This window comes from Talpa occidentalis, unplaced genomic scaffold (genome assembly GCF_014898055.3).
Source record: "Talpa occidentalis isolate TD23 unplaced genomic scaffold, MPIMG_talOcc4v2.1 talOcc4.5, whole genome shotgun sequence".
NCBI classification, from domain to species: Eukaryota; Metazoa; Chordata; class Mammalia; order Eulipotyphla; family Talpidae; genus Talpa; species Talpa occidentalis.
In genome coordinates, this window is record NW_023604861.1 from 137,056,992 (window position 1) to 137,071,527 (window position 14,536).

A 14,536-nucleotide genomic window follows, 5' to 3' on the forward strand; every position below is an offset into this window, starting at 1 on the left:
CCCGGCCCGGGGTGCAGGGGGACTCAGCGCGTTCCGCGGAGCACCCCGAGTTTCAAAGGAGCGCGCCGCCGCCTCGCGGAAGCCCCTCTGTGCACCCGCCGGAGCGCGCCCCCCCGTCCCTCCGCGCCAGCAGCGGCCGGCCCCTCCCCGCGCGGGCCGGGCCTGGCCTCGCGCGGCACCTGCTCGTGGCGGGGCGGGGCGGGCGGGGCGCGGCGGGGCGGGGCGCGGCTCACGGGCTGGCAGGAGCCTCGCCCGGGCTGGGAAACGCCCGACCGGCGCCGCTGCATCCGCGGACGCCGGCGGGAGCCGGGGGTGGGCGCGGTCGACGCGCCCGGGATGCAGCGCGCAGGGGGAGAGAACCCGGCCCGCCCGACCCCCGGAGGCGCTCGGGAATCTGCTCCAGGACGCGGGAGGTGGCGGCAGGAGCCCGAGAGGGAGGCGGGGACTCGGCTGCCTGGGCGGGGGAGGCAGACCGAGCGCGGCGGGGACTTCCACCCCCTCCGGCCAGGGAGCGGGACTGCGGCAAAGGTCACTTCCCCTTTCCGCTGTACCCTGGATTGTTACCATAAATGCATTTTTTGTGACTTAAAAATATTTCAAAATCACAATAAAAATGTTTATGACAGTATAAAAAGTCAGTGTGACTTTGGGACCAAAAGGATTCTCATGGAAGTGTATTTCATTTCGAAACTGCGGGCCCCCCCAGCTCAGTACCTGGGGACTCTGGTGCTTCCACCCAGAGCCTGCGGGCAGTGCAAGCTGCAGCGTGTGGTCGGCATTTTGTGGCCCCAGGGCTCAGGCTGCAGAGAGGCCAGTAGTTATGGCAGATGGCGCAGGTTCCCCTACCATGCACCCCAGGGCCTGAAGAGTAAAATAGAGGGGCTACAGCCATCCAAGGACAGTGGCCAATAGAGGACAGGTCACTGTAGGTCCACTGAAGTCCCAAAAGGGGCTTCAGGGAGGAGCCCCACTGGCCAGCTCCAGGGCTGCAGCTCCTCCAGCTGCAGGCACTAGAGGCCTGTGGGTTTGGTGCCTGATTGATGGCGAGGACCGTCAAGTGCCACCTACAAGCTGATTGGGATCTCGGTTCATTCAGCCTTGTCGGTGGGGGACCCCAGAAGGAGGATCTAGGCAGGGCGGGAACCAGCCTGGAACTTGTTCTCTCTGGCACGCTTTGGCCTCTGAAGAAAGGGCCAACAGCCAACCTCCAGAGAAGCCAGATTTCTCAGAGGCCAAACAGCCTGCACCTGCCTCAAGCCCTGCCTCTAACACTGCCTGAAAGCAGCACCAGGCTGGAGCTTGGTGTCCAAAGAGCTGTTTGTTGTTGGCGTATAATGCTGGTGCGGCTTCCGCTGCTGCCTAGTGACCGGCACCACTGGTCAGTGCTGTCCAGCACTGTTGACTGGTGACCAGCACCCTGTATGGGCCACTTTTGAGAGCTGTTATGTTGTACCTGGTCACCCAGCGCTGCCTCAGTTGACTGGTTGAGTGCACGGTACTGTCCATCTGGCCTTCAGGCTGGGGCTGGGGCGTCCTCTCAATGGCCCCTGCTGTGAGCACCTCTAGCTGCTGTGAGTTGGCTCCTGGCCCTGGGCTCGCTGGCTGCCATGCGCACCAGGCCCTCATTGACAGGATGGCGCCATCTTGGATGAACAGCCTTTTGTTAGGACTTTTGGACATCATGGACACTATGTGGGGTGAGAAAGCTGGTCACTTGTGGCTTTAGAAATTGTTACCTGTTAATAAACCCCATGTTGTTCCCTGAGCCTGCGTGGTCCTGTAATTGTGCGCATGAAGGACCTACAGTGACCTGTCCTCTATTGGCCACTGTCCTTGGATGGCTGTAGCCCCTCTATTTACTCTTTCAGGTCAAAACTCAGATTCGTCCATTGAAATTTGTCTTTAAAATGCAGGCCAGCAGCTATAAGCCACCAAGAGGTGAGGCAAGGTGAGGGCTAAACAGTGCGGGTGAATTCAGTGCCAGGCATAGCCTCAGCATGCACAGAGCAGGTTCACTATCGATGGGGCAGACGAATCTTAGAGCCCTCAGTGGATTTCACAGGCCTTTAATGCTGGCCAGGCACACAGGCTCACCAGGAGGGGAGGCTGGCATGCAAGGAGGCAGGCATGAGCCAGGCAGGGGGACTGGGAGGCTGGCCAGCCCCCAGCCCGACGAAGCTCCACGCCTTCTGGCCCTCTCTCGATCTCATCTCATGGTCTTGCCCCTCTCGTAGTGCTGCTGCCACTGCTGACTTTATCCTTCTCGAGGCACAGGTGTGTGCATTTGCGCGTGCGCACGCCCCACGCTGTCTGGGCCCAGGTGTCCATAATCACGGGTGCGCCTGCCCGGCACCCCTACCTCTCACCCGGCACCCACACCAGGACCAGAGGGCCCACAGAAGCCTGAAAGTGTCATTCACCCTCCATTGGAGGCCCGAGGCTTGCCGGGGGTGCCGAATGGGGCAACTCGGAACCAGGCTGCGGCGGAGGAGCTACTACACTCTCCCTCCGCAGAAGGCGTCAGCCTGTGCAGGGGCGGCGCCCTGCAGCCCCTTCACTCCCGCAATTACCTGCAAGTCTGAATGACAGCAATGCCAGGAAACGGGACACAGGCTCTGTTTACATGTAGCACCAAGGAACACCCGAAATCATTGACCCTGAGCCATAAACACGGTATTCTGATTGAATGTGTAGATAGTACATAAAGAAAATCACTGAATCCCAAGTCATAATTGTACAAACATACAAATTAAGGAATTTGGCAAAATTCTTAGGGGAAATTTTCTTTCCTTAGGAGGAAAGAAATAGAAAAGGGGCTTAAAAGTTTAAATAATAATTTAGGATCACTGAAATTCAGGATCTGGATATGAAAATATGAATCGTGTATTTTTTTTAAAGTACAAGCTACTCTGCTTCCGTTGCCACGAGACCTCACTGGGCTCAGAGGGGGCTGCCAGCGCCTGCAGCGGGATCATGTCCTAAAATGGCAGGCAGTTCAGCAGTTCAGAATACGGACAAATGAGCGGGTAATTTTTTAGCCATGTTCAGGATGTGGGAACAAAGGCTATTTGACATCAGAAGTAAATCGGCTACTCCGATCAACTAAAGTATTTTATTTTACGTAGCAGAAGTGGAGCCAAGCATCAGAGAGCAACTCGCACGCGCGGACCACGGGTCAGTGCACTGGCGTCAGCGCCTCGTACAGCCTCTGCGCAGCCAGCTCCACCATCTCCCGGAGGGACTCGTCATCCTCACTCCCCTCTTCACATTCTACCGTCTGCAGAGGAAGCACAAGCATGGCTCTCAGTGTGAGTTCAGGATGGCCGCCCGGAAGGGAAAGGAATACCCTTCGAGAACAGTCCTCCTGCAGGGACGGAGGTGACGGAGCAGGGAGTGGCGGGCAGGCGCCTAGACAGAAAGCTGCAACCGGGTCTGCTTAGAAATTAATTTTTGGAAAATAAGAATAAATTGGAAGTCTACTTTCAAGCTCATGTTTTGACCGAGTAAATGACACACCAAGAATCTAGTGTCTGTGCAACACAGATGGCTTAGCCACAATGGATGTGGTTACCCACTCAGCGTCTGGCATTAAATGTGCCTTAGACTTGCTAATAATCTAAGTGACTGTCAATTACAAAGTGCAATTTGGTGTTGAACTGATTTTAATCATACCACTAAAATGCTTCACATGAAGATCTAGGACAGAACAGAAACACCTGGATCCCATCAACTAATGATAACCACTGTTAATGTATTGAACCTGCTAGACGCTTAGCTATGCTTACCTATTTCTTTAAAAGAAAAATAGGGGTTAGGATGCAACCTATGAAGGGGTCCGCAGCCTCTGCAGCACGAGTCTGATCCCCGGCCAGAGGGCAACCCACATGGTGCAGCAGACCTCTCCTGTCTCCCTGCTGCTCCCCTCAGCAGTGTATTTCAGTAGATCCACCTGTGCTGCTCCCCACTGTCTCTGGTGAATCCTCTCACCTCCTGCACCTCTGGCCTGTACCCCAGCTCTTGTATGCATAAATAAATAAATCTTAAAAAAAAAAAATAGGGCCTCCCAGGTGGCGCAGTGGGTTGAGCACAGCGCTGTGAAGCTGTGTGCAGCCTCTGCAGTGTGGGTTTGATTCCCGGCTGGCCAGGGAGACTCCTACATGGTGCAGCAGACCTCTCCTGTCGCGCCCGCTGCTCCCCTCAGCAGTGCTTTCGGTCTGTCTGCCTGTTCTGCTCCCTGCTCTGTCTCTGGTGAATCCTCTCACCCTCCCCTCTAGCCTGTACCCCAGCTATTGTATAAATAAAAAAAATTTAAAAAAAGGATAATTCCTCACACTTGCTATTTTGTAACTCTCCCCCACTTAACAGTACAGGCTGAGCAATGGAACAAGTGAAGTGTGTACGAGGCAGCAACACGGGAGGACACGTAGGACAGTGAGAAACAAGCACGGGTGTGAAACTCCATGTATGTGCATATAATGACACAAACACACCTGTAGAAAGAAGGTCAGGAAAACAGAAAGGAAATGCCAAAGTAATCTGTCAGGCTGGGAGCAGACTGTTTTTGCCTTCAGCTTATTTCCCCACGTCTTAAGATTGAGGAACAGCTACGTACCCGTGTCTCCAAGTTTATGTTAGCAGTTTTTCCATCCACTGTGACACCAAGAATAGAACCATCTTTCACACTCACACAGTCTTCTCCAAATATGTCCCTTAAGATAAACAAAGATGCAATATTAGTGGAAAACGTACTCACAAATATGGAATTTTATGTACTTGGGGAAAAATAATACTGAAGACAGGCCCCAGTTCTGGAGAGCTCCAGGTCCTCGCTGAGCATCCTCTGGAGCTGCTTGGAAGCAGCCCCTGGAGGCGAGACAGCATGCAGGGCGTTTCCCCCCACAGCTGGGGTGATTTTCTTCTCATCAAGGTTATCACGAAACAGTGATACAAAAGGATGTCAGGAAGGACCCGCTGTGTTACCCCTACTCCTCTCACGTCCTCATTCCCCTCCATCCACCTGATCAGTGGTATGAAACAGCCCCACCACAGCCCTCATTTACCAGAGTGCTCTGCTCAGGGACAATGCATCAGGCAGGAGGGCGGGGCATGGGGGGGAAGGGTCCAGTGAACTGTTTGAAGGGTGTCTCGGGAGCTGCAGAGCTGGGAGCCAAGCCAGGCAAGGGAGGGGCGGGGGGGAGCTGCCCCCAAGCCCTCTGGCTCACCCTTTCCTTTGGCTTCAAGCGCCTGTTTGCCTTAAGCTCTGTGTTCCGGGCACCTCTTGTGAGCCAGATGCTGTGCTAGCGCTGGGCTCTGGAACCCGACACCGCCCATCAATGGGATTTCCACATCTGGCCCACCAGTTTCTTCCACAACTTTACCCAACTGTCCAAGGGATCAGTGATCTACAGTGATCTACAATGATCAACAGTCTCCAGGGCTAGTAGGTGGGGCTTCCAGAAGGGGCAGGGGAGCGGCCTCTGTGGGAGACACGTGGCTACTCTCTCCACAGCTGGAAGCAACAATGCAGAGCCTGAGGCTGGGAGATCGCTGTTGGCCAACCACTGTGGGCTGGTGTTTGGATTGCATGACAGGATGAATGCTTCTTAATATCAAAATGACAACACCATGGACTCATTTCTGAAGGTGTCTGAAGGCTTCTGTAAGCGAACTCACCATTGAAAGCCTGTCATCACTCAGCTTTTAAAAGCTACTAAATGGCTGTTTAAGAAGGAAGGTCAGGGAGGCATTTTGAGGGAAGGGACTTTAACCTAAAACCTGCAAACACAGGCCCCTTATCTTGTTAAAAGCATCTAATTACAATCAGAAGCAACCTTGAAAATTACAATCAGAAGCAACCTTTACATTATTCAAGAGATTACGATGTGGGGCCTCCCTGGTGGCGCAAGGGGTTAAGCGCCACACTATGAAGCAATAGCAGCCTCTGCAGCATGAATTCCATCCCCAGCCAGCCAGGGAGCAACCCACATGGCGCAGCAGACCTCTCCTGACTCACCTGCTGTTCCCCTCAGCAGTATGTTTCAGTCAGTCTGCCTGTTCTGCTCCCCACTCTGTCTCTGGTGAATCATCTCACCCCCCACACCTCTGGCCTGTACCCCAGCTCTTGTATGCATACATAAATAAATCTTAAAAAGAGAGATTACAATGTGGAAGACATTGTGCTAGATGCAGAATTAGAAATTCAAATTTTTTATTCTTCCTCTTACAGTTCACACACACTGACTGTGGTTATCTACACTGAGGCATTTTATGTGATAAATATTTTATCTGGAAACACTTTCTGAAATCAGCCTCGAAAAGCACCCAGGGAAAGGTTAAAGAACCAAAAGCTGTTATTTAGAAAAATGCTGAGTTTAAAAGTCACAGTTAACAGACTTACCTCCTGAGAAGAGTGTAAAAGAAAATAGTTCTTAATGGAGAATTCACATTTCAAGAGAAGTAAATACATAAAATGATTCTTAAAGGCATAGTAACATTGGGTTAAGATTGTAGTCCCCATCCTTGATGTTTTAATCCCTGCTGAGTGGGCCAGGCCAGGCCAGGCCAGGCCAAACAAGTCCCAAGGATCTAGGCTAAATAACCTGCATGGAACGGAGAGGCACTGAGCAAACAGGTCATGTGAATGTGAAGCAGCTGGAGGGTTTAGGTGAAGGAAGAGATTCAAACCGCTTTGCTGACCAAATGCAGGGACCCAGTGTGGTCACACTGGTGGCCTATGCGAGCCTCCTGGACCGTTAGCGCTGAGCCAGTGCAGAGGGGCCCTCCCTCCCCCCTGGTGGAGCCGGACAGGGGGAGCACTTACTGCAGCATGATCTCCAACCTCTTGGTGTAAACGTGCATTTCTAATTTTTTTGAAACCTTCTGTACAGCGCCTGAGGGGAAAGAAAGCAACGGAATTCAACTTCCAAATTCCCATTTGGAATACTTTCCAAACCAATAATCAAAATATAGTTACGATAGATCAAAGTGATGAACCATGTTAAAGATTCACAAATGACATTTTAAAAATATTTGACTTTATTTCCAGTGTTTCTCAAGCTTTTTCACAGACTGCTTTACCGAAGGGGTCTGGGGACGGACGAGAGCTGGCCAAGTCCTGTAAATGACCAGCTGCGAGTCTGTGGCCACCCTGCCGTCGCAGCCCTGAGCAGCATGACATGCTAGCAAACCCATGCACCTGCCTGTGTCTCCTTAAAGTTTTATTTACAAAAACAGGAAGAGGGTGGGATTGGGCCCTAGTTGCAGCCTCTGCTTTATAAAGGTAAATATCCTCTTGGGACAGGATAAAGTCAATTAGTTAAATGAGAAATGTATGGAATGAACACCCTCGACTTCCTCACGTGCAGCAAAAGAAAAGAGTGCGTGAGTGTGTCAGTTCTGTGCTACGTCTCATCTTCCGAAGGAGCAGTTACAGCCCCCGGGTGACAACTTCCCAGACTATTCTGTCACACACGCCTCTTGGACACCATCTTCTCGCTTTAAAATTCATGTCTATTTTCTTTCTCTCACGCCCTAGATCTAACCCATCAGGGAATAATACTTTTTGGCTTTACCTTCCAAGAACCTGGGAATCCAGCCACTTCCTCCTGTTTCCTCCCCTTCTGCCCTGGCTGCACCTCCATCTCCCACTTGGCTGACCTAACTGGAACCTCTATTTTCAGACTTAACCTCCTAACAGTCCACTCTCAACAGGCACCCTACAGTGTAACACATTTACTCAGAACAAAAGTCCCAAGTTCTTGCGATGGCCAACGAGACCCTACATGATCTGCCTCCTATTCCGCACCCTACAGTGTCAGCCCCTGGACAGCTGGGCTATTCACCGATGCACCCTGAGCACTTGGAATACCTGCCAAGCAGCAAGTGTGCAAGAAGTACCTGTTGAATGAATGTTAAAAGGAAATGTGCAAGGACCTCCCCTGTGGCGCAGCAGTTGAGTGCTGGCTTGTGAAGCTGCCCGCAGCCTCTGCAGCGCCGGTTCGATCCCCGACCACCGGGCGAGGGTCCCACATGGCGCATAGACCTCTCCTGCCGCCCGCTGCTCCCCTCAGCAGTGTACTTCGTCATTTTGCCTGCTCTGCTCTGACTCTGGTGAATTCTCTCACCCTCCCGCGCTTCTGACTCTTCCCAGTGCTTGCATAAATAAATAAATAAATAAAATACTTGAGTCCTTACTACACATGAAAAAGAAATTAAAGTTGAAAAAAAAAAAAAAAGGAAATGTGCAAGTACATCACTGCTTTGAAAGAATATAAAATCCTGTTCTCGACACACTATGCAGTGGGGGTGAAAGTTGGGAATCTAAGCCAGCCAGCTAGATTATCACAGTTAACTCAAGAAAAATTACTTGATTACTTGTCTGTAATCAATCTCTGCTGAAATACCCAGAAGGTAACCATAAGAAGAAATTTTTACCCTACAGTTTAAGAAGGATCACTAACAATATAGTGATAATTTGAATACAACTACTATGGATCAGAGCAAAGAACATTTTCCCATTAGATATAATGACTCAATTTTGCAATATTTTGGAATTTCTGATTAAATTGCTTTTTAGAATATTATTAAGGAATTTTATCTTGATGTTAGCTGCAACCAGGTTTTTAAAGGCACACAAAAAGATTTAGCACAAAATGTAACATATTAGCAATATGCACTGCTAAGCACGTTTTGTATCTTAGAGGCTGTAAGAATGAAGGAACTAGGAGATTTCATTTCCTAGGGTTCTACCTTCTGCTTTTCAGTTCACAGGCCCATGGGAGAAGTGCAAGAATTGAAAACACGAAACAACTGTACCTTTCCTTATTTTCGGGTTTGACTGAACTTCCAGTATCACAGTTGTCACTGTATCTGCATACATGTCATTGGAAGGGTTTGCCAGCCACTGGAGAGCAGAGGGCAGGTTAGGAAACACAGCTGTGGCCGATCACAAAAGCTTCCCCCACACTGCTTCCCCCACCCAGAACGCACCAAGGGATGGCTGCTTCACGCACTTTCACTGAAACTCATTGCCTCGTTCACTAAAATTAATGAGGCTGGACTGCTCTATTTTTCTTTCAATAACAACAGTCAAGTGCACGGAGCACTCCCTTTGTGCCAAGTGTTTTCTGTGCATCATCTCATTTAATTCTCATAATTCTCATAATGGAAAAAGTTCCATTTTGTAAAGGAGGAAACTGATCCAAAATAAACTTGTGGAAGGTAACACAGGCAGCATTGCTCGTGCAGGGACTCCGGCTCAGGGTCTAGTGGCTCTGCCACAGCAAAACGGGGAGCAGGGAGCATATGAGCATTTGCTTTGATTTGTCCTTTGAAGCCCGAGGCCCCCAGCACGTTCACGTGCCCAGTGCTCCGAGGAGGTCTTCTACGCCTCCATTTTATATTATCTCTCCTGAGAGAGCTTTTACAAGCAATGCGAGGCACTTGAAAAACATCTCTAAGATCTCCTTTGATATGTTAACTCTGAGGAATAAAAATAGTCTAACAGTTTTTAGCAACAAGAACTGAATCAACGTCGCCAATAATTTTTGTGCTTTCTTGGATGTTAATATTTTATATGTTACTGTATGTAAGTGCATGTTATACATACAATTCCTTTTAACTTTTTTCAGTTATAGTTTTATAAGTCAAATTTAAACTTCAGGGCCTCCCCGGTGGTGCAGCAGGTTCATGCTGCACTATGAAGCTGTCGGCAGCCTCTGCAGCATGGGTTCGATTCCCGGGCCAGGGAGAAACCCACATGGCGTGGCAGACCTCTCCTGTCTCCCAGCTGCTTCCCTCAGGAGTGTCTTTGGTCTGTCTGTCTGTTCTGCTCCCCACTCCCTCTAGTGAATTTTCTCACCCTCTCGCGCCTCTGACCTGTACCCCAGCTCTTGTATAAATAAATAAATGTTAAAAGAAAAAAAATTTAAACTTCAATCACAGAACTTGACAGATTTTTGTTTTTAAAAATATTATGTGTGGAAAGAACAGCTGACCACATCACTGGGAAATTTGTAATTTACAACAGCCTTGAGGCAGAGAACAGACAAGATACCTCCCTGGATCATTCAGTTCCAGGATTCACTTTGTAAAGTCCTTCTTTAGGGCCTCCCTATTGGCGGGAGTGGGGGGGTTAAAGACAGTGCTATCAAGCTATTGGCAGCACGAATTCAATCCCCGGATCCCAGGACGGCCAGGGAGGTGACCCACATGGCACAGCAGACCACTCCTGTCTCGCCCACTGGTCCCCTCAGCAGTGCATTTTAGTAGATCTGCCTGTTTTGCTCCCCACTCTCTCTGGTGAATCCCCCCACACACACACACCTCTGGCCTATACCCCAGTTCTTGTATGCAAAATAAAATAAACCTGTTTTTTTTTTTTTTTTTAAAGAAGTCCTTCTTTAAGCAGGCATGAATCTCTCAAAATCAACTATCACATTCCTTTGATGTCTGGTTCCAAATTCTACCAGCAGAAATCCTATTACCTAAATTTATCATTTCTAGCCTTTGTAGATTGGTGTCACTTTAAATTTATTTAAATCTTCAAAATTTTAATATCTTAAAAAGTGCTTATATGACAGGTTTGTTTTAATGTAACAATTAGATTTTTATCTTGAGAATTTTAAGAACTTTTTACATAACTGAAGACATATATGAGGCACACAAAATCAGTGAAGTTCACTCACATGAGACCTCTACTCCTTAGCATACCAAACATTGAGCTTTTGAGCTTTTAATTTATTAAAACTACATAGGAGATGCCCAGCTATGTTATATTTAAAGCTGATCTTGGAAAGAAAAAGAGACATGCATATATTTTCCAGTTAGTATTTTCCTGACTAGGGAGAAACTAATTTTTCTCTACAATTATAGCTGAATGATTAAACCTCACCTCCCATCCCCCACCCCACTTGGGTAAATAAACTTATCTTACTTCTAATACCACCATTCCTGGTTCCTGTATCACAGTAATATTTTTGAACACTTTCAAAGCAGGCTTTTCTTGAATTTCTAATTCTTCTACATCACCTGAAAAAAAGAAGTAATTATGTTTATACCTTTCTGATAATCTTCCAGGGACATAATAACTCATTTATTTATAGAGACAGATGAAATAAAAATGCTATACAATGAAAAAATTTAATAACTCATGCATAGTCAGATCTTTTTTTAAAAAAGATTTACTTATTTATTTATACAAGCACTGGATACAGTTAGAAGCGCGGGAGGGTGAGAGAATTCACCAGAGCCAGAGCAGGGAACAGAACAGGAAGACTGATGAAATACACTGCTGAGGGGAGCAGCGGGCAGCAGGAGAGGTCTGCGCGCCATGTGGGACCCTCGCAGGCAGCTAGGGATTGAACAGGCACCGCAAAGGCTGCAGGCAGTGTCGCAGCCAAGCGCTCAACCGCTGCACCACCAGGGGAGGCCCCATAGTCAGATTTTAAATGGCAAAGTAAATTTTGTATTAATTGCTTAAAGCAAATGAAAGATCTCAATGTATATTAAAAATACATGTAACTAGAAAGGATTTACCTTGGATATTAAATAATTTAGCAGTAACACTTTGATGACCACCAAACATCTGTCTGTACAAGAGATTTAGCTGCTGGCATCTTAACATTGAACATGAGACTAGTCAACTCCTGCCGATGACTACTTCTACCTTCTGTCTTCACAGGTATAATCATTCCACAGGGAAATTCTACTGTCTCAGGTAAGATTTCTCTGGTCTCCCTAGTAACTTCTTCATTAAGGATTAATTCAGATATATTAACTTTCTATGTTATGACCTAAATCTTAATGTGAAGTTCTGAGGTGCACAATAATTTGCTTCCTACGGGTTTACTATGTAGTAGTACAATATGAATTACGAGGTATATAGTCATAGAAAGCGTAACTTGTAATTTGAAGCATTCTTGCTTATTAGAGTCTACATCTTTTAATTTACACATTGCCCCTCATGTTAAAACACGAAAATCTCTAACTGAAAGAGATCTAACGTGAAAATAGGAGTGGTTTACTCTTTTACTGACCTCCGGCCAGTAGTTACACACTTCTGTAAAACCTACTGCACGGACTGGCACAGATGTACTATAAGATGTACTACAGCATTAAAGTTAGCAGTATATTTTCAAAATTTTTACCCACTGTAACAATTATATGGCCAAATGAAGTAAAAATAAAATCTGTGCAATTCTGAGACAAGTGCAAAAATTTTATCATCCTTTCCTCAATATATAATTATTAAATGCTCCAAAAAACCCAATGAAATGAATTTCAATAAATATACACACCTGTCAATTTCTGTAGCTGGTACAAGAGCAAGTTAAAAGGCCCAGTATACGGGATGGCTTGGGTCTGTTTTACAGTGCTCATGGCCAGGTCAGTATAATCTGAAGAGAAAATCAGAATAAAGATAAGGACCACCACCAGCAGCACAAAATACAATCTGCAAACACCTACCAGGAATGAAGAAAAAACGAGAAGCAGAAAGAGAGCATGTAATTCGGTGAAATGTTTCCATCTGACACTCTTCCCACCCCCCACTAATTTATGCTCCAACCTTAGAAAGCACCCTCACCCCCCTGGGCTTTCCCTGCCCAGTGAGCCAGCTGTCCTCTGTCTTCTTCCCGCTTGGCAAGGCCTAGTAATCCTTCATCACCGGGCCCAGAGCTATCTGGTTGGCAAAGTTCTTCTCAACTCTTCCCAGTGCATTTCTCTCCTGGCACACCTATCATGCTCTCTAGCTGGCACTGACAAATGCTGGGGCACACTCTGCACAAGACCGCTGCTTTTAAAAGACGGCCTTTAAAGGTTCAAGACTGTGCTGAATAAATCCTGTCCTCCCCACGCGTTCCCAGTGAGTCCTAGCACTGGGAGAATTCATGGGTTGCTGGAAAAAGGAACAAGATCTATTCTACTTGTGTGACGTTCTGCAAGCTGACAGTGGGCCTGTCTCAAGGTCGAATACCTAAACACACTGCTGTTTCTTATTCTTTCATATAGCACTTATAATTTATTAGTGCTAACAAAAAATCCTAAGTTATTTACTTGAAGATAGTATCAAGCTTACTGGGAAAGGTAATGTTGGCTTAGCATTTACAGGCACAGAACACACAGGGGAATGTTTATAACGTATGTACTTTGGCTATATAGTGTTACCGATTTGAATATTCAAAAAAAGTTCCAACACAATGAAAAAAATCAGGCTTTACGTTAAACTATTTTTCCATTTAAGTTGACCATAAAAGCTTTGTCTTCTACTCTTAATCACTCTTTTGGAATGGTGAAGAACAGAAAGTCCCATTAGTGATGTACAGCGTCATGTGGGGACTGCAGTGTTACTTCTAAGAGCAAAAACACCACACTCCACTGACAAGGGTTTAGAAAGAGGCCCGCAGAGAGTCAGCAGGTGCCATTAGCCTACTGTAGAAGTTTCCAGTTAAGAGAAGAGTTATTTGGCAAAGATTTAAGTATTTCAATAGTTCGAGGAAGATCTCCCTACCCCTGCCATAAAGCTAACTAAATTATTAACTTTTACATATTTCTGTATTATTATTTGGTTGTTATTTAAAATTTGGCTCAGTGCGAGAACTTGTCACAGATTTTGGAATGGTGCTAAAATCAAATGCTAAATGCTAAAGTAAAATTATATTTGACATTCAATAGTATACTTACTGGAGAGGTCACAAGGAGAAAGTATGTGATAATTAAAGTTTCTTTTAACAAGTATTCCTGAGACCCGCTGGCCCTGTTCTGGTTTTTTGTCTGCTAAAAAGCCCATGACCTATTGAAAGAAAAACACACCAAAAGAGCCGCTTTAAGAAAACAGGATCTTATAAAATGCAATTATTCAAGTACTCACTCATAATGATAACCACTAGACATTTGGCCCATGGAAACAACACACATGAATTCATATATGAAACGTAAAAAACGCCACAGAGCTTTCCGGCAGGCAGTAACAAGGCTACCTAGTCACTAAAGGAAAGAATCACAAGGGCTAATCTGGCAAGAATGCCAGGATCCATTCAGCAACCAAGTAGACCTACTGAGTGCTGTGCTGGGGTTTAAAAAAGCTCTCAGAGGGCCTCCCTGGTGGCACAAGGGGTTAAGACACAACATATGAAGCTGTCCACAGCCACTGCAGCACAAGTTCGATCCCCGGCCAGCCAGGGAGCTGACCACATGGTGCAGCAGACCCCTCCTGTCTCACCTGCTGCTCCCCTCAGCAGTGTACTGCAGTCAGTCTGCCTGTTCTGTTCCCCACTCTGTCTGGTGAATCCTCTCACCCCCAGCACCAATGGCCTATACTCCAGATCTTGTATGCATAAATAAATCCTTAAAAAAATAAATAAAAAAGCTCTCAGAGGTGATAGTGTAGTGGGAAGGCCACTGATGCACACGTTCCCTCCGCTGGTCATCAGCCCCCCAAGGCGGGGGGCTCCATTACCCCGGCTGCCAGACCCAACCCGTGAGGCAGAGCCAGGTAATATCTTGTCAGTATCTATGAACACAGACAGCTGTGGATAAG

At 47.2% G+C, this 14,536-nt stretch overlaps 1 protein-coding gene across 1 annotated transcript in view; it reads right to left on the minus strand.

The window, feature by feature from the left end:
• Nucleotides 1–2,960: 2,960 nt before the first annotated feature.
• CPSF3 (cleavage and polyadenylation specific factor 3) overlaps nucleotides 2,961–14,536 on the minus strand; it is a 29,858-nt gene continuing 18,282 nt past the window's right edge. The window contains exons 12-18 of the mRNA XM_037528548.2: nucleotides 13,681–13,789; nucleotides 12,297–12,395; nucleotides 10,934–11,028; nucleotides 8,815–8,902; nucleotides 6,821–6,890; nucleotides 4,613–4,709; nucleotides 2,961–3,277 (exon numbers count right to left, since the gene is read on the minus strand). Coding sequence (XP_037384445.1) covers nucleotides 3,176–3,277; nucleotides 4,613–4,709; nucleotides 6,821–6,890; nucleotides 8,815–8,902; nucleotides 10,934–11,028; nucleotides 12,297–12,395; nucleotides 13,681–13,789 — 660 coding nt within the window. The 3' untranslated portion in view covers nucleotides 2,961–3,175. The remainder of the gene's footprint in view (nucleotides 3,278–4,612; nucleotides 4,710–6,820; nucleotides 6,891–8,814; nucleotides 8,903–10,933; nucleotides 11,029–12,296; nucleotides 12,396–13,680; nucleotides 13,790–14,536) is intronic.